The sequence below is a fragment of the Abramis brama genome (genome assembly GCF_963993115.1).
Source record: "Abramis brama genome assembly, chromosome: 21".
Classification (NCBI taxonomy): domain Eukaryota; kingdom Metazoa; phylum Chordata; class Actinopteri; order Cypriniformes; family Leuciscidae; genus Abramis; species Abramis brama.
In genome coordinates this window covers 32,307,616-32,333,272 of record NC_139983.1, presented here as the reverse complement: position 1 = coordinate 32,333,272, position 25,657 = coordinate 32,307,616, and the positions used below count along the sequence as shown (strand labels likewise).

The 25,657-nt window shown below is 36.3% G+C and overlaps 2 protein-coding genes across 2 annotated transcripts; both read right to left on the bottom strand.

Annotated features, from left to right (window-relative positions):
• Positions 1-1,436: 1,436 nt before the first annotated feature.
• crls1 (cardiolipin synthase 1) lies at positions 1,437-6,274 on the bottom strand. The gene is made up of 7 exons (XM_084096955.1): positions 5,654-6,274; positions 4,538-4,675; positions 4,298-4,427; positions 3,576-3,661; positions 2,601-2,669; positions 1,788-1,879; positions 1,437-1,692 (listed from the first exon to the last, which is right to left on the bottom strand). Exons 1-7 carry the CDS (start codon positions 6,095-6,097, stop codon positions 1,602-1,604), a joined length of 1,050 nt encoding a protein of 349 aa, XP_083953081.1. The 5' UTR covers positions 6,098-6,274; the 3' UTR covers positions 1,437-1,601.
• A 451-nt stretch (positions 6,275-6,725) lies between these two features.
• Positions 6,726-25,616, bottom strand: mcm8 (minichromosome maintenance 8 homologous recombination repair factor). Its single transcript, XM_084097073.1, has 19 exons — positions 25,292-25,616; positions 24,723-24,920; positions 23,828-23,905; positions 23,621-23,703; positions 23,383-23,532; positions 23,175-23,278; positions 21,193-21,391; positions 20,841-20,926; positions 20,126-20,274; positions 17,081-17,279; positions 16,965-16,995; positions 16,599-16,739; positions 16,350-16,491; positions 13,908-14,103; positions 12,519-12,738; positions 11,293-11,502; positions 10,511-10,587; positions 9,753-9,942; positions 6,726-7,272 (listed from the first exon to the last, which is right to left on the bottom strand). The coding sequence occupies exons 2-19, from the start codon at positions 24,901-24,903 to the stop codon at positions 7,180-7,182; spliced, it is 2,529 nt and encodes an 842-aa protein (XP_083953199.1). The 5' UTR covers positions 24,904-24,920; positions 25,292-25,616; the 3' UTR covers positions 6,726-7,179.
• Between the last annotated feature and the right edge of the window lie 41 nt (positions 25,617-25,657).

Sequence of the window (25,657 nt, the reverse complement as noted above, 5' to 3'; positions counted from 1 at the left end):
TTTGTATCCTCAATATGTCCTGAGTAAGGAAAAAAAGTCCCAAAGAATCCCATTAGGGGAAAGTTTCGAAAAAGACCCAAATATAGCCTATTCATTATTTTTCTTACGTACAGTAAATAGGGTAAAGATTTTAACCTTTAGATATCACCATGAGAATTACTGAGTTGATTACTTTCATCAATACAAACAAAAAATGTATTACAAGTTTTTTTAAATTGTTTGTTAACATGGACAAATGGTGCATAATCTAATTACGTATGTGTTAATTTGCATAAATACCACAACAGATCTAAACATTGGGTCTAGCCAGGTGAAAATGTCTTGTTGAATCTTGTTGACACATAACAGTAAAATACTTAATGTTAAGGTCTGAATGGAACCCATTTAGGCTACTCATGAACATTAATACATAGAGGCAGGAAGAAGTACTTTAGAAACCAGCCTTTATTAATTATTATTGCAGAGACTGGGTTTGGGGCTGGGTCCGTGGGACTGTTTCTGGGGATTCACTTTTTATTTTACTTACCTTTTGTCTTCTGCATTCTCCTTACCATTGTCTCCTGTTCTTCCCTCAGACTCGTCCTCCAGAAACAGTCCCACGGACCCAACCCCAAACCCAATCTCTTAATAATTAATAAAGGCTGGTTTCTAAAGTACTTCTTCCTGCCTCTATGTATTAATGTTCATGAGTAGCCTAAATGTGTTCCATTCAGACCTTAATATTAAGTATTTTACTGTTATGTGTCAACAAGATTCAACAAGATATTTTCACCTGGCTATACCCAATGTTTAGATCTGTTGTGGTATTTATGCAAATTAGCACATACGTAATTAGATTATGCACCGTTTGTCCATGTTAACAAACAATTTTAAAAAACTTGTAATACAATTTTTATTTGTCTTGATGTAAGTAATCAACTCAGTAATTTTCATGGTGATATCTAAAGGTTAAATTTTTATCCTATTCAAGTAAGAAAAATAATGAATAGGCTATATTCGGGTCTTTTTCAAAACTTTCCCCTAATGGGATTCTTCGGGACTTTTTTTTCCTTACTCAGGACATATTGAGGATACAAAATCAGTTGAGTTTGCTTCTGTTGCAATTTGTTCAACCTTTTTTCATAAAATGACTGGACTACTAACCATTGATTCAGAATGTTTTCTATGTTTTCGACTATCTAGTTTTATTTCTTCTTAAATGAAACACGTTGTACACTGATTCTAATGTCTGTGATCTCAGAATGCTTCAGTAAAAAGCTGTTAATCAAATCTACAGTCACACTACAATACATTCAGCGTTGAAATCTTTTTTTTTTTTTTAAACTTGTTATAAACACGACTGTGTATTTGACGTCCATTTTTTATTTTCAAAATTGACCCAAAATTCATTAAAAGTGATTTTAAAAAAAGTTTCCTATGGAGTTGAAATCATATGATCAGAGGTGACACCACATGAATTTAATATTGTAATCAAAATAATTTGACTTTATACAGACTAAAGTGCCTCTGTTACAGAATAAGACCGTGGCATTCATTTCCATTATTCACAATGACTGATTATTCCCAGGATTGTGTCCGTCAAAGGTCCGATGACTGCACGACTACTTGGTTTTGTTCAGAATCTCAACAGTCTTTTTGCCGTAATGATAGTAGCTGTAAGCAGACGCGGTGGTCGTCAGTGCGGTTATGTACCTGCCAACGCAACACACATTCATTTAGTTTGATCGAATAATGAGAATAATGTGAGTGATGATGATAAATGACTGATATGAGGAGTGAAAGCTCACCATAGTGACTGCAGTAAAACACTGTCAGTGTAGTGAAACACAGGCGCCGCCAGAGACGCCGCCACCAGGAACAACTGCACTGCCGTGTTGATCTGAAACACACACACACACACACACTTTTCTATCTTACTGTACATTATAAACACAAGACTAAAGAATATAGATATATAACACTGATCATCATAATGGTTCAGTCCGGCATGTCACAATCATGAATTTTGTGCTGACGATTAATAGTCATACAAATAATTGCAATTAACGATTTAATTTTGTTTTGCTCATGTCACTTACAGTGTAAGCATAAAGCTTGGAATCGTATACAATATAATAATAACATTTATAATACAATTAGGCCTATATGATTTACTGTGAATTAATTGAAAATTAATAATATTTATATAAATAATGATTTATTATAATGTAATAAATAATTGTTTATATAAATATTAATTTTCACAGAAAAATATAAATATTTTTTAATATGTTATATTATATTATAAATAATCAATTATACAAATATCCTTAATTTTCACAGAAATATATTTCACAAAAAATATTTATATTAGATTACATTATTAAAAAAATAATAGTATAGCATTTCCCTCATTTGAATGGCTGCACAATTATTGCAGTTATCTCAAATAACTATGATCAGACGATTCATTAATAATCGCGACAGGCCTACTATCAGTACTGGCTTAAATTTCTATACATTCTTGGTTCAGAGTGATTCAAATCTGATATTGGTAGAAATACAAACTTTAGTAAAAACATATATGCATTGAAAACAAGGTTTTATGCTTTAGTCCACACCTTGCTGATGAGTGTTGGTCTGAGTCGGGCAGTGGTGTAACAGGGGTTGAAGAATTTACTGAGTGTTACCTGTGCAGAAAATAAAGACAAACGTCACATGTGACCCTGGGCCACAAAACCAGTCACATGGCTCAATTTTTTGAAATTGAGATTTATACATAATCTGAAAGCTGAATAAATACGCTCTCCATTGATGTATGGTTTGTTAGGATATGACAGTATTTGGCTGAGACACAACTATTGAAAATCTGGAATCTGAGGGTGCAAAAAAAATCGAAACATTGAGAAAATCTCCTTTAAAGTTGTCCATTTATGTTCACGATTGTGCTGCATTCACTCACAAAAATAAATGTTTTATATATTTACAGTAGGAAATTTAAAAAATATCTTCATGGAACATGATCTTTACTTAATATCTTAATGATTTTTGGCATAAAAGAAAAATCGATAATTTTGACCCATACAATGTATTGTTGGCTATTGCCACAAATAAACCCGTGCGACTCGAGACTGGTTTTGTGATCCAGGGTCACATATTGTTACTTCATGAACTGTAAAACACACTTATGTCTGAGGACACGGATTAAAGGGATAGTTAACCCAAAAATGAAAATTCTGTCATCATTTACTCACCCTCAAGTTGTTCCAAACCTGTATGAGTTTCTTTCTTCTGTTGAACACAAAAGAAGATATTTTGAAGAATGTTGGTAATGTTGACGGTAGCCATTGCCTTCTATAGTATTTTTTGTTTCCATACTACAGTCAACTGTGTGATTACTAACATTCATCAGAAGAAAGAAACTCATACAGGTTTGGAACAACATGAGGGTCAGTAATGACTTATTTTTTGGTGAACTATCCCACAGTCCACATAAAATAAACAAGTGCAATGATGAAACATAAATCTGACAACTGCATTCCTTATAATTTTCTGTTAGAAATGTGATACAAAACGTCTCAAAGTTCTTCACTTACTGGAGGAGGAACTGTTTTATAGCGCACATAGAAAACAGCAGCGATCAGCGCTACGTCTCTGGAGATGATCAGTGCTGTCAGAGGAGCTTTGAGGAAAAACAGCATGAGTTTAGAGATCTGGGTGAGTTTACATCTAGAACTACACAGCTGTTTGAGTTACCTGCTATAATGCACAAGGTGCTTCCTCAGAAAGTGAATAACTAATTATGCAGATATGGAGTGATGAAGCATAACGGTTGTAAGCTGGTAAGTGGTTGTTTGAACCACATAAAGGATTTTAAAAGAACATTAATAAACCAACACGGTGTGAACTCTAAGTCAGTTTGGATACATTTCAAATTGGTTATTAAAGAGGACCTATTATGCCATTTTACAAAGTCTTGAAAACATATTTTCCTCATATTCTCCATTGTTGCGGCTCCTCTCTTCCCAGTCTGTCAGTAACGCTCTGTTTAGTTCCTGTCTCTATGAAGCCCCTCCTTCTGAAAAGCACACTGTGCTCTGATTGGTCGGCTGGATCAGTGTGTTGTGATTGGTCGAGCGCTTTGAGTGTGTTTGGGAAATGTGTGTTTATAGAGAAGAACTCCCGCTGGAGGGACTTTTACATGTTCAAACAGCAACTAAAGAAAGAGGAACATGGGAAATAGCAGAATAGGTCCTCTTTAAAGAAATGAAGCTACACTGGTGAATAAAGAAATGACAGAAAATGAACATCATCTCACCAGGGATGAGTTGTGCGTATGTCAGACTGACGTAAAGAACGCTGATGAGAATCTTATCAGCCAATGGATCGAGAGCGCTGCCCAGAGCCGACTTCTGATTGGGCCAGTTGCGAGCGATGTAGCCGTCCAGCTGAAAGCCAAACCATTGATCAATGCAATAAAATCTCCTTTAGGACAGTTCATTATAAAATCCTTAAGCATTACACATCATAAGATCAGATCACGTTCTCCTCAACTCACCAAGTCTGTTGCTCCGGCCAGTAAGAACAGCCCCAGAGAGACGTGAAAGTACTGTTCCATGATCAAGTATCCCACGACAGGAGACAGAGCGATCCGGGCTATACAGAGGTAATTAGGGATCGTCCAAGGATTCTCATACTGTGAAGAAATGGCATTACATTCAATTATGGATATGCATGAACAAAAGATATTTAACACACTAAAAAATGCATGTCATTGTTGTAGATATTAAAGAAGTATCAGCAGTATCTGTAGAGGTTTATTTAATGCCATGTCCACATCTATGACTATCTTCATGGCAAAAAATGAATTACAAAAACACAAGTGTTACATAAATAAAAACTAAAATAAATAAATAAATAAAAGAACAAGCAAACAGAAGGGAAAAAAAATACTGCAATTAATATTATTGAAGATTTTTAACACTAACATATGATAAAAAATTCTAAAATCTTACTAAACAAGTCCTTAAGTGAGCTTACTTGAAATGTTTTCTACTGCATTAAAAGCAGGACAGTCCAATAAAATATGTTTGATATTAAAGAACATATTCTAACTCAGATATTTTTTACTGGAAAACAACAAAAATTCTATTTTTAGAAAATAATATCATTATTACATCAATGTTAACTATGAACCTGATCCACTAGTGTTTGACAACCACAAAGTGACACAATACTAGATCCAATGTTTCATACGCTATTATTTTTTTTATTGTTTATTTTTTTTTATATATATATATAATTATTGTTTGATTTAATTTAATCTATTTATTATAATTTACTTAAATTCATTTGTTTAACAATAGAATAAAATAAATATATAAAAGTACATTTATTTGAATATAATTTTAACATTTACTGAACTATTTCAGTAAATTATTGAATTACTGAATTATTTACTATAATTTAATTAATTTACTTCTATGCATTTATTTTAATTAAAAAAAACAAAAAACTTTTTTTCTTTTCTTCTTCACTGTTTTCACACTGTGGCCGCATGGAGTTCCCCGGACCACAATAAAAAAAAAAAACCTGAACTACTTAGAAGTGAGACAGGTCAAAACACAAGTGTGAAAACAAGAGTGTAATCAAACTCTGATCTGACTCGACTCACCAGCTCGTTAAACTGGAAATGTCCCTCTTTAGCTGGAGGTGGTGAGGCTCCTTGTACTTGAACTTCCTCCTTTTCCCTTGAATCCTGCTTTGAACATTTTTCTTCCAAAACTGGCTTTCTAGATGCATCAGTGCAGAAGCCATTGGAGGCAGCACACACACTTCCAGCGGTGAAGCCTGGCAGATGAAGCCTGCAGTGATGCTTCTGGAGCCTGGCTCTGCATATAACCGAGCTGAGGGGGTCTGATCTCTGATGAAGGTCCTGATCTGGTCCACAGGTCTTCAGTCTCTGAAGCCATGTGAGTTGTGCTGCAGTAGTGTGTTTCAGCTGTGTGTTTGCAGATCTTCTGTAGTGGCAGGTGGCAGCAGTGCTGACACTAAGTCTGTGTGTGTGTCCTTTAGCACAGCCGAACCCGCTCTTCGCCAAACAAGCTGCCAAAAACATGTCAGCTGCTTTATCTCAGTCAAAGTAGATGATATATATCCGCGATCTGTTTAACCGAGCAGCATATTTCGAAATTAATTCGTTCATATTCCTTTATATTTCAGACATTCATTGGCGACCCACATGTTTATGCCCTGCCGTGTTTCGAGTCCGGCCCCGCCTGCTAATGTTTACGACAGTTGTCAAGAATTGGCGGCTATTAAAGGAGCCGCGCTCTAATACGTAATATAATACAAATAAACTAACGCATATTAAATGCTTCAGATTAAGTGGAAATATGATATAATTTGATGTTGATGGCAGCGGATACCAAGTTGCCACATTTTGCTGTAGTAACAACAATTATCTCTAGTGAGCAGCGATGGTAGTTTGCTTCGCTGTACCATTATCTTTTATATTCTAGTATAACATACATTATAAAACTGCAATTCAAATAATCAGCTAATAATAAATAGTAATATTGTTCTATATACTGTATTATATATATATATATATATATATATATATATATATATATATATATATATATATATATATATATTAATGTCATAATCATAATTAAAAGGAACTCCTTCAAATAGAGTAAAAAACTTTGGAATGTGTTATTTTGTTTGATTTGTTTGTTTTTTTTAATGAAATTTTACAACCCTTTAATGAATGCATATTCCATATTCTTTTCATTTTAATCTATTGCAATTAAATGTATTAGCTAGCTTCACATGTGTTGGTTCTTATAAGGTTAATTTACGGTTACCTAAAATTGTATAAACAGCATTCAGTATTGAACACAGCAGGATCTGCTGAACGGACACACAGCTAACATTGCAATGCCAAACATATCATATAAACATTCTGTTTTAATGTTCAGAAATATGGTTATGCTTTGGTTTTTGTACATAGTATTTACAGGTACATGCTATTTAAAGAGAACTAGGTGTCTATTTATGTACATGAAAACAATGTACAGTTAATGTAAACACACACTGTGTGATATAAATATAATATTTGTTGCATAAAAAAGACAGACCCAACAGTATGGATGGCACAATAACATTGTAAAAACATCATAAGAGATGGTTCATTCATATGGTTTGAAGCTGATACATCCGGTGGCCTTTCTTCAGAAGGTAACCCTGTTCATTGAGCGCACCGATGAAACCCTCAAAATCCACAACCTGAGAAAAGAATATGATAAATTAAAGAGGGAAGAACATTAAAGTGCCCCATTTAAAGGTTCCTAATTTTGTTTTGAATCTCAACAGGTTTACATGCATCAAAAAAACAGTTAACAACTCAAACGGCTTGTCGGATGAATCAGTCTCTCTAAATCCCACCTTTCCACGAGCCTGCTCTGCTCTGATTGGCCAGATCTGATCGGCTCAGTCTGTTGTGATTGGTCTATCGCGTACAGCGCGTGTCGGAAACCAAACGCTCATTACCATAACTGAACTTCAGCTCCGGAGGCTTCCTAAAGCTCAGCGATTCTACACACTGTAAAGACAGTAATGATTGCATTGATTTTCCCGAGTGTGAGTCCGATGATGAAACATTGAAAGTTATTCAACTTGAACCTCTATCGCAAGGACGTTTCTCAGTGATATGCTACTGTTTTGAGGTTCATTATGAGATGTTGCAGCTGTAATTCCTCCCCATGAGCATTAACAAGAGCATGTTCATCAACAAACCCATGTGTGCATTTCTGATTTATTGAGATGCACATGTGGGAACTGTATCATTAACTGTTATCAATAACGGTGCGTATGTTAGCCTAGCACTAACGTGAATGACTGATGTAACATTAAAGTTTGTAAAACAGATCTTGCTCCATCCTTTATCTTTACTCAAAGTAGTAAGAACGACAGATGATCTGCATTAATAGACAGTTTTAGGTAATAGTGGCCCACAGCTGATTAGCAGAAGTACTTCAGTAAGACAGTGATAACGTGAGTTAACCGGCTAGCCAGAGACCTACACAATATAAAACACAAAACAAAGTATTTTGTACACCCGGTAGAAAATATATACGTCATTAATTAATCATACGTACAGGTCGTGATTCTGAGGAGCAAGCTGGTCTAAATAAAGTGGGCTCTGTCCCATCTTTAATGGATAAGCGTTTTGTAAATCTCATTCAGACCTCAGAGATTTGAGAAGCAGTCTCCAGAAGGTTATATCACTGTGGTAATTTAAACCACTGACCACTTCCACATCCTCATTATTTGGAAGTGTTTACAAAGAGATTTCACTTTTGCAGAGCTGAAAACAGCGTCTTCTCGACATATACACAACACGAACCAGATACAGTGTTTGAGGACGGATCAAAGTAGACGTTGTTTGCGTTAGCCAATGAGACCATAGACGGGCATTATGCAAATTAGTTACCGAGTGAGACTGGAAGACCTGATGACTCGTTTAGGCAGTTTAGAGTCGATTCTTTCTTTTGGGAAACAATAACTTTATCTATCATGCACTTTCGACTGTACAACAGCTTTATTACACACGGCATGAAAGGAAATATTTAAAGGGGTCATATAATGGTACATGCACTTTTACAAGTTGATTGTACTGAAATGTGTGTTGGCAGTGCCTGTACACAACCATCATAAAATGATAAAAATTGTCTTTTTTCCAGTGTTTTTTTTTAATCTCCTTATATGTTTTCCCCTGTCTCAAATCAAGCCATTCGAATTTTGTGACGTCACACGGTCGGACACTCCTCCCACGACTGTTGATTGACAGTTTCAACACAGACCCGCCCTCGCTCGTGAGCGAGCTGTCAATCATAGCCCGCTCAGACCGGCGCGGTCATTGTTGATACGCTGGAGCACTGTCTATGAGCAGAATGGCGTCTAAGCGATTGTGGTGTTCTGGTCTTGGGTGTAATAAGGAACACAGCATCATTTTGATGTTCCTAAATCCGAACCGCTGAAGACGCAGTGGCTGAGTTTGTTTACAAAGGGAATATTCCCCACGATCAACGTCAATGCTTTCATGTTTGTGCGAATCATTTCACACACCAGACTGCTTTACAAACGAGGTCAGTATAAAGCTGGTTTTGCTAAGAAGCTGCTCCTGAAAAAAGGATCAGTACCAACTATTCGTGTTCCTGCGTGTAACGTGAGTGTAACGTTTTATTAACCTTTATATTAATATTTATATTAATTAATATATTAATTTATATTAATCTTTGCAAATCGCTAGCACGCTTCAGATGAATGCGGCTATTTTTACACTCAGGGTACATTACGGCATGTTTTCTATATACGACGTTCTCAATATAATTCATAATCCCACGTTTATAATGAACAACGCGTTATGGTTATTGTGTTATTGTGTTACGGTGTACGCACAGAACAGAGGGGTGGGGTGAGCAAAGCTCATTATCATTTAAAGACACATGCACTTAAACGGCGTACTGAAAACAGAGCTGTTTTTGACCAGGTAAAATGAGTGTTTTCTTACAATACTAATGAGAATTTTTAATTAAAGTATATTACAAACTTTTAATTTAGACCCTAAAGAATCATATTAGCTTGTACAAAAATGGCATTATATGACCCCTTTAAAAAGCATATTAGAGAATTGAGCAGTGAATTTGAAAGAGAATTTAAATCCGTCATCTGACAGTGTACTATGTAATGTAGCGGATGCTCACCTGTACATGCAGATCTTTGGCGAGCTGTCGCAGCTCCTGGAGCTCAAACATGCTTTTGCCGGTGCGCTCAGCGAGTCTGTTTAAAGCCGTGACAAATTTCTTGACTTTCGAGCGGTTGCTCATGCCAGAGCCGAGCTGAGAACGGTCGAAATCCAGACGGCCAAATTCATCAGAGTATGTGTCGGTTAAGCTAAACGCAGAAGAACATGAAGGATGGAGTTCAGCATTTTGTTAAAAGCTTTTGTCACTCGGTTGCATGAATAAATACTTATACATTTTTCAAGAATTAAACAACTGAGGAAATATAATCAAGACTGCCATAAAAATGTTATTTAATTTGAGGATGTATAGGGAGTTATCACATGTATAACACAAAGATATCAATGAAGACACATTTCAGAATCATGCAAGTTGTCTCCTAAATGACGTCCTCAACCATCAAGTGTATGAGGTTTAAAAGGTTATTTTGTGATCCAGCAGCGGAGTCTGATAGCCCTTCCCTTTTGGCTACAAAAGTAGAGCTGCGACAGTGCATGATCATGCCACACTTTTTGTTTTTTTTTGGTTAAATAAGTGCATCATCAGGGTATTTGAAGTGCATACTTTGGGCTTTAGAATAGTGCATAAGTATGCGATTTGGGATTAGAATATTTGAATTTTTCCAATATGGGTGTAAATAAATATCCATTACTTAGTAACAATCATAAAACACAGTCCTCACGTCAAAATTCTATATAACTCGTAGAAAACACAGTCACCTGTGTTTCATGATCTCCACAACATCCTCCGCATCACTTTGAGTCGCCTTTTCCCTGAGCTCAACACGAGCTCTCGCCTGCAGAGAGAGAGAGAGAGAGAGAGAGAGAGAGAGAGAGAGAGAGAGAGAGAGAGAGAGAGTGTGAGAGAGAGTGAGTGAGAGAGAGAGTGTGAGAGAGTGTGAGTGAGAGAGAGAGACAGAGAGAGAGAGTAAAAAATAGAGTAATAGAGTTTAAAATTAGATACATTAGACCTCAAGAAATCAAAATTGATTATATTTATGAGTATATCAAAATGAAAATATTTTGATTGTATTTTTTTTGTTTCACTTTTTTAAGTTCGTCTGTGGAAAACAGACCAATAATACTGAAGCCTCATCTTGCAACTGTGACTTTAATATCTCACATTTCTGAGAAAAAAAGACAGATTTGTGCGATGTGAACTATAAATACTATTTCTCAGAATTGTGACTTTATAACTCGCAACTGCAAGTTTAAACAGGATCTCACAACTTAGAGAAAAAAGTCAGAATTTTATATTCATACTTTTTTCTCAGAATTGCAAGACATAAACTTGCAATTGTGAGTTATATAGTCTGAATTGCGAGATATAAAGCAAATTCCTTTTTGATTTTTTATTCCCAGGTGGAAACAAGCTTCCATAAATAGGCCATGCCACCACTGAAAAGAAAATTGCCCATGCTTAAAGTCAATAATAAATATAAAATGTTAGATGCTGTGTGATGTGATCAGTAGATCTGATCTTGTATGGAGATCATGTCCACCTCTGTGAGCCGGATGAGGGACTCCAGCTGCCGGGTGGTGATGGGTGTGCTGTCGGCTGTCTGGTTCTGTTTGCGCAGCTCCAGGTAAAAGTCCTGCAGGACCTGCGCAGCCTCTGCGGAGAGAGACGGGTGAACGTAGTGCCGGGCGTAACCCACGTACTTCCGCAGGAGCTGGTGAGGAATGGGGTCAAAGTTCTCTCCCGGAACCAGCTACGGATGAAAAAAAAAACAGAAATGAACAGTCGTAAAGCTGTAATATACTCAAGTACAGTGACAATAAATGTATAGTAGGTGCAATAATAAAACATACTGTACATACAGTAAATTAAGTCAATAATCAAAATATGATCAGTAGCTGTACATTCAAATATGCATACGCAATAGTAAATCTTGCATAAGGAAACATTAATAAAAGTTATTATAAATTAGTGACACTACAATATTCTCATTTGTTAACATTATTTATGCATTAATTACCTAACATGAACAATGAACAATATTTTATACAGATTTTATTAATCTTTGTTAATAATAATAATAATATTATACAAAAATTGTGTTAGTCAACAATACAATTGTTTATTGTTTATGTTAGACAGTGCATTAACTAATGTTAACAGGTACAATTTTGAAATGTATTAATAAATGTTAAAATTAACATAATGATCAATAAATTGTTACTAATGTAGTTAACTAATGCTAAAAAATTAAACCTTATTGTAAAGTGTTACCATGAAGGGTTAGCAATAGAAAAAATCATAAATAAACACACAACACATAACAGATCAGTAGTTGTTGTACATTCAGATATGTATGATGAAAAAGTAATATTGATAATAGCAAATACCACTAATGTTAGTAATGTAAGCTATTAGGAAGTCTCATTTGTTAACATTTGTTATTGCATTGGCGAACATGAGCAATGTTTTTTCCAGCATTTGTTAATCTTTATTAATGTTAGTTAATTAAAAAATACAATTGTTCAGTGTTTGATCATATTATTTCACAGTGCAATAATGTTAACAGATACAGTTTTTGTATTCTGTACAAAATGTATTAGTAAATGCTGAAATGACCTAAGTAAGATTAATAAAAGCTGTAGAAGTATTATGCAGGGTTAGTTCATGTTTATTAATCTGGTTAACAAGTGAAACCTTATTATAAAGTGTTACCATTAAGGAGTATCAATAGAATTGGTTAAGAGAAGAAGAGAAGGCGAATGTTACCTTGAGTCTGTCTGAGAGCGGTTTCTCCGAGGAGACCTCCAGAATGGAGATGTTGGACTCCTGCGTATTGTAGCGTGTGACCGCAGCACTGCTGACCGCACCGTTCTTCCCTGCTCGCATGGCCATCACGTGCTCGGACAGCAGGTGGTCGTGGTCCTCGTTAGGGGTGTCCAGCAAGATGAAGACCAGATCAAACCTGGACAGCAGTGCACTTCCCATTCTAGAGTGACACAGGCAACACTTTTAAAGAGGGCCTATTATGCCCTTTTACAAAGTCTTGATTTTGTTTTTGGCTCTACTAGAACAGGTTTTCCTGCTTGATTCTCCATTGTTGCAGCTCCTCTCTTCCCAGTCTGTCAGTAACGCTCTGTTTAGTTCCTGTCTTTATGAAGCCCTCCTTCTGAAAAGCACACTGTGCTCTGATTGGTCGGCTGGATCAGTGTGTTGTGATTGGTCGAGCGCTTCGAGTGTGTTTGGGAAATGTCCCGCCCCTTACCATAACCGCCAGTTTAACACACTACTAACTAACTCAACCAGGCCCCGCCCCTTTATTCTGCGTATTAATTATTTAAATGAGGAATACATTAAGACATTACATTTTGTGTTGCAAGTTTTCTAAAATGTTATGTTTAAATATTCAAATGATGCATAATTAAAATTTATTTGTATACTCCAGCACAGAAAATTGAACACTGAAAAACACCAGATTTAAAATTCTAGTTTCATTTTATTAACATAAAGGTTAGTACAGAGGGGATTTTGGATATTTATTTTTATCACTCCATAAATCAGAAAATAATGTCATCATCAGCCAGCATGTTTTAGGAACAAAATGTTATATTAATCAGGTGAATGATATATGAACAAACGAAACCTCTCTGTAGAAACCTTCAGAATATACATAGGAATAAAACTGGTGTGTGTAAGTGCTGCTGAAGTGGAAATGTCTGTCTGAGAAAACGGCCTACTGTACTTGAAATCTACAAATACAAATAGATAAAGTGCAATAAACACTTGAATGAGTATTTGGGATGTTTTCCTTCCACTAGTCTGGAAGTAAACATGTTATGAAAGCAAAATTGACCAGTGTTTGAAAAAACAATGGTTTTGCTTGTAGTCGTGTCTTGCCTTTAGTTTTCAAATCTAACGTTTGACACTATTAAAGAGCCAAAATATGAATATCAATAGTTAGTCTAACGAACTATGTTACTTGGCAGCTGAAGTGTTTATTATTATTAGTTTACTAAACAGTATCATATTGCTTTTGCTGATCTTTTTGCTGTTTACAAATCTACTTGTTACTTATCGCTTTATCTTAAACCCAATAAACTTTATAATCAATGTACAAAAAATAAAAAATAAAAATTGTATTAGTAGGCATTGACTCACTTCAGGTTCTCTGAGACAGTCTTGGCTTTATTGTAATGCCCTCCGACAGGATTGGCCGCTGCGATGATGGAGGTTCGAGCAGGAAGAGTGCAGACAATCCCAGCTTTAGCCAGACTGATGCTCTGCTGCTCCATGGCCTCCAGAAGAGCCTGATGCTGACTGCCCATCTTATCAAACTCATCAATGCAACAGATGCCTGGAGGAAATATTAAACGCACTGTTTTTAAATGAGTAAACCCAGGTGTCACAGTGAGGATCTGTGACTAGAGACTCTTATTTTAGAGAAGACTCTTGCCAAGACTATTTTAGTATGACACTGGACTGAGAAAATGCATACATACAGACACTTTCACACTAACATCTTAACACACTATCTGTTTTGCGCATAGTTTTACACCAGTTAACGCAGATATATGTGTGTCACTGATTGTGTATTGTTTCGTGTTGTACCTGTCTTCACCATGCCCTTTTTTCATTTACTGAGTTATTAATTTCTCGGTATTAATATATTAATTTCAATCAGTTATTAATTGATTTATATATTGTAAAGAACTCAAACAAGACCGGTAACCATGTTATATGTTTATTGATTTCAATTAACCTCTTACATAATAATAAATTGTCATACTTACGTACAGGAACATTTTACTTTACCAAACAGACGAAACCCGGTCACAGGAACTGCCACCATTTTGAATGTCTCTTTCCCGCCAATAGGCACAGTTAATTGTTGTCATGTGTGAGGGGGAGATTGGAGTTCTGTTTGATTCTTTGATAATTAATTGAGTTGTTTTGTTTTCAATGTTTATATATTTTTATATTATTCAAACTGTTTATCTCTTTGTTACTGTTAAATCTATTTTGATTTGTCTTCTTTAAATGTCTTTTATTATCTTTAATTACCAAATGGTTTGGTCCAAGTAGGAGGGGCTTAGCCTTTTTAAGAAGGCGCCTCAGTGTGGTTAGGAAGCTCGTAGAGTGAGTGTTTGGGAGTTATTGCTCTGTTTTTGGGCCGATTTACTGGTATAGCCAAATTTTGTGTGCAGATAACTTTAAACAGTTTGTTTTATTTATTTTTGTTTGATGAGTTTTTTTTTTCTTCTTTGGATTTTCACTGGAAATACCAGTTGCACCTATTGGATTAAACACTGAACTTTTGACCTCATCATCACGTCACTTCATTTTTTCGCCTCCATCTGCCGGTACATTCAGAGCAGTGGTGCTGCTGCTGTTGGGGCCTCTTTATGGCACCCCTGTCTCTGTTACACCAGGTAACGCTCTTCCACATGTGTATCCTGAATTGATTCAGAAGACCATGGGCCCTATCTTGCACCCAGCGCAATTGAATTTGTACACCGACGCATGTATCATTCCTATTTTGCACCCGCGCACAGCGGACTGTTCCCTCAACAGACGCACGTCGGTAAATTAGGGAATGAACTTGCGCTCCCGGGGGCGGTTCAGCGCAAAGAGGAGGCGTGTTCCGGCGCAAACATTCCCTGGTGCTATTTTGCAGGTTTAGAAAACAATTCCGTCACTGACCAGGAGAAACCTCGTCTAAAGTCAGTGGCGCGTTATTCAGATGCTATTTTAAGGGCGCATGCTTGGTCATAATCAATGTAGCGTGTGCTCAACGCACATACACTTTGCTTCTCTCATCTACATACAGACGCAGCAGTTCTCATTTTTAGAAAACCATACATTATTACAAGGAAAAATATTAACACATGAGGGAAATCATTGTGGTGTCCATTAGAGATGTGCGGATGGGCTATTATTTCATCCGCAACCGCATCACAAAACTCATCATCCGTCCGCCATCCATCTGCACCAACGTTTTTGACCAATTTTCAAAACCGCACCCGCCCGCCATCCGCTGATTGCTGTATACATAATATTTTTCATTTGATTGGTTCAACCGCCCGAATTGAATTAAAATATTATTTTTCGTCACGTCATCCGCCCGATCCGCAGTTTCTCCGCGGAGTCTGCGGCTGTAACCGCCAACCGCGCATCTCTAGTGTCCATGAAGATGTGAAAAAATAGGCATAAATCTAGCTTACACATTTACCCAAATTATTATACACCTGTTTAACCGAAGCTAATTTGGGTGTGTTTCTCCATCCCCAATGTCACTTCTCTGTGTTTTACGGCCGTGACGAGAACGTCGGTCTCCTCGGTGAACCGCTCCTGGCAAATCCGCCGTTATAATAGCAATCCGCCATGGAACAAGCGTGCCTGCTCTTAAAGGGAATGTGAGATGTCGCTCTGATTGGTTTATTTCACGTTACACCCAAACCACACCTATGAGTAATGAAGCTACTTCAGACCAACCCATTTTAGATTTGCGTGATCCGCCCACAAAGTTACTTGCGTTTCGCGCTTGATACTTGCGTTTCAGATCGTTAAAATAGGGCCCCACGTTTCTCAAAGTTGAAATACCTTGATCTCCCAACACCAGCGCTCCAGCTTCAAGAGCGTAGTCTCCCGATCCGCTGTCCCGGGACAGAGATACAGTCAGTCCTGAAGTGGTGGTCGTGTTTCCACAAACATACACACCTCGTGGAGCCACGTTACACACGGCCTGGATACACACAACAACAACAACAACAGCAGCAGCACACATATGGCATATTAATAAACTTAAAATCATCTGACTAGGTGATAAATGCATCAGATATTATCATGTACCTGTAACATCTGACTTTTACCAAGTCCAGGGTCTCCAACGATAAGCATATGAGGGTCTCCTCTTATTGGGATACGATTTTTATCGTCAACATACTTCTGACATCCGCCAAAAAGAGCCAGAGCCAATCCTGCTTTAACAAGCTGAGAAAACACAGGGAGAGCAGACAAGTTAAAGGAGTCGTGTCATTTTATGTATCGTTTCATTTACCAAATCTAAGATGCAAAAACAACTCAGATTTCTTCATGGTTATGATACAAGCTCAGTAACATATGAACACCCACAATAAAGAAGCCTAGTGATACATTAAACATTAAAATGACAGGAATAATAATTCAAGTTAAATAAGAACATATTTGGACACTCACCAAATGGCCGTAAATGGCAGGACAAAGAGAGCTGCAATCACAGTGACGGTCACATTAGCTTCTTCATTGATAAAACAGTATATGTGAACATGTTATAGAGTGTAAATGTTACACACTTCACTATGAGCTTGAAAAGGTCCTCTTGCGCTTGGATCTCTTGGATGGCGTAGAGGTCTTTGATGGAGAACTCCACTGAAGGACCCGGGCCCTCAGATTCAGACGCGGCTTTGCTTTTCTGACCCTTCGAGTTGCTGACTGAATTTGCCTGGATGTACAACAGGAACATACACTTGTCCTTCTTGTTTCTGCCACTTCCTGAAGAAAGACACAAACACAAATCATGGAATAACTTTTAATGTTTAAAAGTAATGTAAAAATAACATATAGGGCCCTATCTTGCACCCAGCGCAATTGACTTTGTACACTGACGCATGTATCATTCCTATTTTGCACCCGCGCAAAGCGCGCTTTTCCCTCCACAGAAGCACGTCGCTAAACTAGGGAATGAACTTGCGCTCCCTGGGCGGTTCAGCGCAAAAAAGGAGGCGTGTTCCGGCGCAAACGTTCCTTCATGCTATTTTGCAGGTTTAGAAAACAATTGCGCCACTAACCAGGAAAAAATAGTTTAAAGTCAGTGGCGCGTTGCGCATGTTATTCATATGCTATTTTAAGGGCGCATGCTTGGCCATAATCAATGTAGCGTGTGCACAACGCGCATACACTTTGATTCTCTCATCTACACAGAAGCAGCAGTTTTCATTTTTGCAAATCATACATTATTATGATAGATAGATAGATAGATAGATAGATAGATAGATAGATAGATAGATAGACAATTTATTATAAAAGCATACATCTAGCTTACACATTTACCCAAATTATCATACGCCTTTTTAACCGAAGTTAATTTGGGTGGGTTTCTCCATCCCCAACGTCCCTGACGAGAGCGTTGCTCTCCTTGGCTGTGAACCGCTCATGGCGCGCGTCTGGCAAATCCGCCGTTATAATAGGAATCCGCTTTAGAACAAAGCGCGTCTGCTCTTAAAGGGAATGTGAGATGACGCTCTGATTGGTTTATTTCACGTTACGCCCAAACCACACCTATGAATAATGAAGCTACTTCAGACCAACCCATTTTAGATTTGCGCCTGGCGCAAGAGTCATTTATCCCGCTGGGAAAATAGCAACAGCGCCAAGACCCGCCCACAAAGTTACTTGCGCTTTGCGCTTTGACACTTGCGTTTCAGATCGTTAAAATAGGGCCCTTAATGTTACTTTATCCAGGACTGGATACTAGGGGTGTGCCGGTTTCAGAATTGGTGATGACGGTTATGACGTGAGGCAAATGTGACGGTTCGTAACATAACCGTCGTCGGGGGTGGGGGGGGGGGGGTTGCGACGTTCGTCTGTTATAGGACAAATTAGTTTGAATAAAATTAATATTTGTGTAGCGTTCAATGTTGTTATCAATAGAGATACGCGGATGGGGTATTATTTCATCCACAACCACATCACAAAACTCATCAGCCGCACCAACGTTTTTTGACCAGATTTCAAAGCCGCACCCGCCCGCCATCCACTGATTGTTTTGCAGGCTATGGACGATGCAATGCTCTGCTGATGCGAGCCGCAAGAAAGCCCTTGTCTGTTCTAGAAAGGATGCAGCTGTTAGAATGCTAATGTATGAGGCATAGGCCAACGCTGAGTTTCATTCATTTACGATGAGATGCGCTCTAGTTCAACTTCACAATGCAATGCAAGTGAACGCGGCGCACCGGCGCCTCCATGTCACGGTTATTATATTGTCTCCTATATTTATTAAATACATGCAATTGGTTGATAAAACGTTTATTAAAATTAAGATACAATTTGTACAAAACGAAATTCGCTTTAAAGAAAGGCTTTCTCGAAGCAAAACTTAATGAAGTGGTAAAAATCATGTCTGACGATTTACAAAACAAAACTTCATTAAGTGGTAAAAACCATGTCTCCCGATTGCAAATGTTCATTGCTAATGTTTATTATTGCAAATGTTTTTCATTTGTTTAATAAATCTCATAATGATGGCACATCACTATATCATAGCTTTTATTTCTATCTCAAATGATTGGCGGTCGGTCAGGGGGTACTTGGCAAAGAATCAAATACAGTTGGAAACGACATATACCATTAATAACACAGACTGTTAACAATTGTTTTTAATTAGTATTTAAACATTCTCTATGATAAAAAATGTTTGTAAAAAATATTTTAATAACACGGTTTTGGTGGTTATAGAGTTGTAATGACGGTAATCAACTATAACCGTCGGTCTCACGGTTATATACTAACTGTCACACCCCTACTGGATACTTAATAAATTACGTTTGAATGTGCTGTTATAAGACATAATAAATCTAAAAAGCAGTCCATCACCTTCACCTCACGTTATCGAATCGAACAAAATAATATTGGTCATAAAAAATATACGTCTTTCTCTAATCAAAGCTACTAAAAGCTTATTAAACAGCAACTTCCCAAATAAACAAAGACAGAGGTTATTTACACTATTGATATGAGATGGTAATAGGGAGAAGAATGGGATCGGGAAAAGGCGGATTCACATTAAAAACTTTGTTTACTTTATAAAACATTTTTCTGTTATCAAAACAAAGTTGCGAAACAACTTTCCTGTTATTGATTCCTACTATTCCCCCCATTTTCTTTATTACTCCTTTCTCTTCCTGGACTGGGGAGGAACGTAATAACGGCCTTGTGTATTTTGTCGGTTTTGTCTCACCCACCCAGACAATGGCGGGCTTTTTGAATTTAATGTAAATAGACACCCTGAAAAATATATAAATGGATATAATATATCCATTTGAGTCTAAGTGATTTTATTATGTGGAGGGGTATAACAGCTCAACACAAAGAGCAGTGAATGTGAGCATCATCTAGTAACTGAGTCAGACAGAAGGCCACCCGAGGCTGTCCTGCCAGACCACTGAGGTCAGATGTAAAAATAGCACCCGCTGACTGTAATATGGACACATTTCTGAGATGCTAAATGAATGAGAATCAACCATTTGTTAATAAGAAATTGCCTTGAATCTAAGTAGCACCAGCTTCATGTATACGAGTCTATATATCTTTGCACTGACAGTGTGGACAATGTCTCTTACTCTCTTCACTGGACACTTTAATGACCCCTGTGATGGTGACCATGTCTCCAGGCACACAGCTGTCCACCAGGTCCTGCGTGAGCTCACATTCAATGGTGCGCGGAATTCGACCGGACTCACGCTGGTCACCTGACATCATCTCCTGAACCCTGTGAAGAGCACAGGAGGAGAAATCATGGCAATGAGTGTCTAAAACATCTCACACACAAGTGTTGCTATCGTTAACTAAAACCAAAACTATTAAAAATCACTTTCAGTAATTGAAATAAAGCTCAAATTAAATAAAACATAAATATTAGATTTTAAAAAAAATCTTAAACTTGAGAAATAACTTAAGTACTAAAATTACTACAAATTTAATACAAATTAAGGCTATACAGAAATATTTCAAAACACTAATAAAAATGACAAAACACATAAAATAAAATAAAATATATATATAAAAAAAGCTAATTAAAAATACTGATAAATAGTATAATAGTATATGGATGGATAATACTAAAATAACACTGGCAAACACTATTATAACAAAATTATGTTATAATAGAAATTAATAAAAAATAAATGCTCATGAAACAATAGCAGAACATTCGATGATGAGAAAAGACTATATTTTACATGGCATTTACACTGAGAGCAATGACAAATAAAACTCAAAAAAGTAAAAAAAGTAACATGAAATTTGTTCTGCTCAGGTAATTATATATTTTCATACTTTATTGTTTGCCAGTCGACAGTGAGTGTGAAAGGTGAACTTCTGTTTGGAGTGAATGACCGTCCATGACATTCAGCCTGTAAACACTGCAGAAAAAATGAATAAACATCATGTTAGATGTCACTAAATACAGCAACAGTGACATTTACTACTTATAATATGCAATGTCTAATTTTATTTGTATTGTTTACAGATTATTCTTTCTTTTCTCAGTAATTTTCCACAGTTTTTTTTCCACTGAAGAAAATAAAATATAGATATTAAATATATATAGGTGGAATGTCACAAAATCAAAACTTGTTAAACATGTTATATACAAGTAATGTCGGTTGAAGCTGAAAGCACACTGTACCTTAGTGGGTATGGTGTATTTCCCATCAGGCAGTGTGACGCTCTGTGTATCTCCACAGCTGTTACAGGCGAACGCCAGCTTACTGCAGAGCGGTTTAATGTTACTCACTCTCACCACCGTTCCTCTGATCGCAACAAACTTCCCGTATAAATTCGCTCTCAGACTCTTCAAAGGAGTCAGTGGCTCATAGTTATACAGCCTAAAAGAGAGAAAAAGAAACATACGAGAAATGAAAACACTTTTTTTTTTATTCGTCACAAAATGAAACTATATATGGAAGCTTGTTTCTGCCACAGAGTCTCACAATTCTCACAAGTCTCAAAAAAATCTCACAATTCTGACTTTTTATCTCAGAATTACGTGATATAAAGTCGCAATTGCAGGTTATAAAGTCAGAATTGCATGATATAAAGTCGCAATTGTGTGTTACTAAGTCAAAATTGCGTGATATAAAGTCGCAATTGCGTGTTATAAGGTCAGAATTATGAGATATAAACTCGCAATTGCGAGAAATATACTTGAAATTCTGACTTTTTTTCTCAGAATTGCATGTTTATATCTGGCAATTCTGACTTTATAATACACAATTGTGAGATATAAAGTCAGAATTGCATGATATAAAGTCAGAATTGTGAGCTAAACTATTCTGAGGTAAAAAAAAAAAAGTTTTTCTTCTTAGAATTGGACTTTATATCTCACAATTGTGAGTTTATATCTCACAATTCTGAGAGATTATAAAGTCAGAATTGCGTGATATAAAGTCGCAATTGCGAGAAAAAAAGACTTTAGACTTTAAGACTTTAAAAAGACAAAGTTTTCTGACGTTTCTGACACTCAATTGCGACTTTATTTCACCCAATTCTGACTTTATAACAAGCAAATGCGACTTTATTTCACGCAATTCTGACTTTATATCTAGCAATTCTGAGAAATAAAGTCAGAATTACAAGATGTAAACTCGCAATTGTGAGATAAAAAGTCACAATTATCTTTTAAAATGTTTTATTCTGTGGCAGAAACAAGCTTCCATAACTATATTATCACCGAACTCTATAAATAAAGTTGGACATATAAGCATGTCTTTATCCGGATACATGCGATATATTATATCTCAACTGCTTGATTGCTAGTATTGTCACAAAATGTAAACTAAATATACATTTAGATCTAAACTGCTAAATGCAACTATAAGGCATGAAGATATTATAAACATTAACATCATTATTTTCTGTAAAGCTCCTTTTAAACAACATGCATTGTGAAATATACAAATAAATTTGACTTGACTCTCAATTTTTAATTATTTGAATACATAAGGAAAGTAAACAGACTCACCTGGCGCTAGGCCTGTCACAATAATCAATATATTGACTTATCGCACAACATATGTCCATGACTTCAATCCTTTTCGGAGACGCAATATATCACTATATTATGATATATATACATATATCTTATATACCAAATGCACTTGATTTCAAAGCTGCAATCCACTGTTCTTCTGGTGCAAATATAAACGATGTTGAGGCATCTGTGCCTTTGTTCATACGGACATCTGACTGCTAAGCAGGGTTTGTGTTTTGAGCAATAGTGTGCACCTTTACTTTACAGAGAAATGAAAGCCAGGGAAAAATCTTTAAATGGAAATTTCCATAAGTGCCTTTTGTGCATTTGCAAGTGCATTTTTTTCCTACTTGTTAATTTGCATTTTTTCTTTTTTTATATAGAAAATGTTTATTTACTATTTATTCATGTTTTTTTTATTTAGGATATAATTTTTTTTGACACATTATTTCCATGATCTAAAGAATGATTGTTGTCATTTGAAAGTGTGTAAGCCCACTTGCATTATTATCCTGTTATATTATGATTATATATTCAGTGGCATAAAATGGTCTTAAAATGGCAATAAAATTGTTTATCGCAATTATTTCTGGGACAATATATCGCACAGCAAAAAGTAGTTATCGTGACAGACTCACCTGGCACTGATATGTGGGGTGTTGATTATGGGCCGTACGCCTGCGGGAAGATCCTCCTGCCCCTGCAGTTCTGCTGCATGTCTCTCCAGATCCACAGTCAGCACCTGCAGAGAAAGAGTCAATTATTTCAGCTTGATCTTCCGAGATTTTGGCATAATGTTAAACTGAGAACAGTGACGCATATGTAAATGCGTAACACAAAACCCACCTGATGAATTGCCACACCCAAGCAGTCCAGTATCTTCTCAGGCATTTCTTTAAGATCTTTGGCAAGATCAGGTAAAGTGTGTGAAATCTGTTTGTTGGACAACAGGTCTTTGTAGTCCACCAAAATGCTCCCTTTCCTTTCAATCTCATCCTGAGGGTGAAAAAAAATAAAAATCTAAATTGAATATTTTGTTTTTCAGCACTGGAAATAGGGAGAATCATGCTTTGAAATCTGATACCTTATCATAAAGATCCATCTGCGATGTGAAATACCGTTCAAACACTTTTATCTTCTCAACATAAGGTGAACTCTCAACAAATCCTGGAAAAGGAGTAAACGCAAATCAGAAACTATTGCAATCATGAATCAAAATCAAGAAGACGTTCAGATATTCATATACACAAGTCAAGAATACATTCATAATGGAAATGGGAAAATATAAAACCTTCAGAAAAATAGAGTCGCCATCCTTTGTATGGACACGTGATATCAAGGGTTGCTTGACTAACTTGTGGAGTAAATCCTGTGGAGTAAAAACAACAACATAAATAATAATAATAATAAATGGCAAATGTCAGTGTAACAAAAAAAAGTTAGAAATAATTTATAATTTCTCAAATACAACATTATTAAAGGGTTAGCTCGCCCGAAAAAGCCAGGATATTTTTTAAATATAACTCAGATTGTGTTCGGCTGAAAGAAGAGGGTGATGGATGGCTTGAGGGTGAGTAAATCATTGGGTAATTTTCACTTTTGGGTGAACTATCCCTTTAATATAATTAATTATATTTAATTTGTTTCCTAGTTCAGTTGTTTTTTTCTAATCTAGCTTTCTAATAAATCTGGCAAACATACTATGAATACTGTTGTGCTCTGTGACGAATTGCTTATGTTTTTCCATAGCAAGTTGCGTTAGATAAAAGTGTCAACTAAATGCATGAATGTAAATGTAAATTATTTTAATCAACTTTTATTGTCAATAGTCACAAGCTACCCAACTGTTCAAGACACTTACTATTTTGTGTATTGTTGGTGGGATAGTTCCCTCTTCCTAAAAAAAGAAAAATCCTGTTGTTTTTGTCGAGGGTTTTTGCCAGTTAGCCTACACAGCGACATCATACTGTACCTGTACCACTTTATTAATATAATTAATTATATTTTTTCCTAGTTCATTCAGTTTTTTCTTATCTAGCTTTTAACAAAACTGCCATTGTATACTATGAATACTGTTGGCTCTTTGACGAATTGCTTATGTTTTTCTATTGTAAGTTGCTTTGGATAAAATGCATAAAAGTTTTTTTGTCAATGGTCACAAGCTACCCAACTTTTAAGACACTTACTATTTTGTGTATTGTTGGTGGGAAAGTTCCCTCTTCCTCCTCCTCTTCTCCACTGTTGGCCTCTCCATCCTCCCCCTCCTCTCCATCCTCTTCCTCCTCCTCCTCCTCTCCATCCTCTTCCTCCAGCAGATGAGCTGTTCGCACCCCTCCATGACCCTCGGTCAGAACCCTGACTGCTCATCCTTCACCCTCGAAAGTCTGAAAGCAAAATCACAACAAATAAAGCTATTAACGTTTCACAGACACATAATCACCCTAATATAGATCAGTCTAAACAATATACAGAATCAAATCAATACAGACCTGCTGTTTTACTTACACTTTATCATCTATTATAATAACTGAACACGTATCTAATATTTTAGTAAACGTAAAGAGACTAAAATAAATCTAAATTCGGCGATATCAGTTCTAGAATGAGTCAAATAATGACACAGATAACTTACAAACTTGTTTCTAACTTTACAACGGCTCCAATTAATGTGGAAGAAAGAGCATGGGGAAAATTTTCGGCATATATTTTATCAAAGAAAGATATTTTAACAGATCTTATTGCGAAAAGTACTTACAGACACTGTTTATTTACTTCCTCAGTGAGTGACTTCAAGTTTGGCGCTAATCGTGACGCCACTTCCGTACATGCGCTGAGCCGTAAACGTAGTTATCTTCTTCTTCTTTTTTTCTTTTTTTACCGTCCTTTGCATGATGTTAGTTTTCTTTCGAAGCTACATTTAAATCCCATTTATTTTTAGCATTTCGAAATTATTTCGAAAATGTATGTATAGCCTACATATTTATCTGTGTATTTTTCATGTTTAAATTCCTTGTGTATTTCAGTATTTATTGATTTGATGCATTTGCTCATCCGTGGATGATAATAAAAGGACGTAGCTACGTCTTCATTCATGTATAATAATAAGAGGGCGTGATTACGT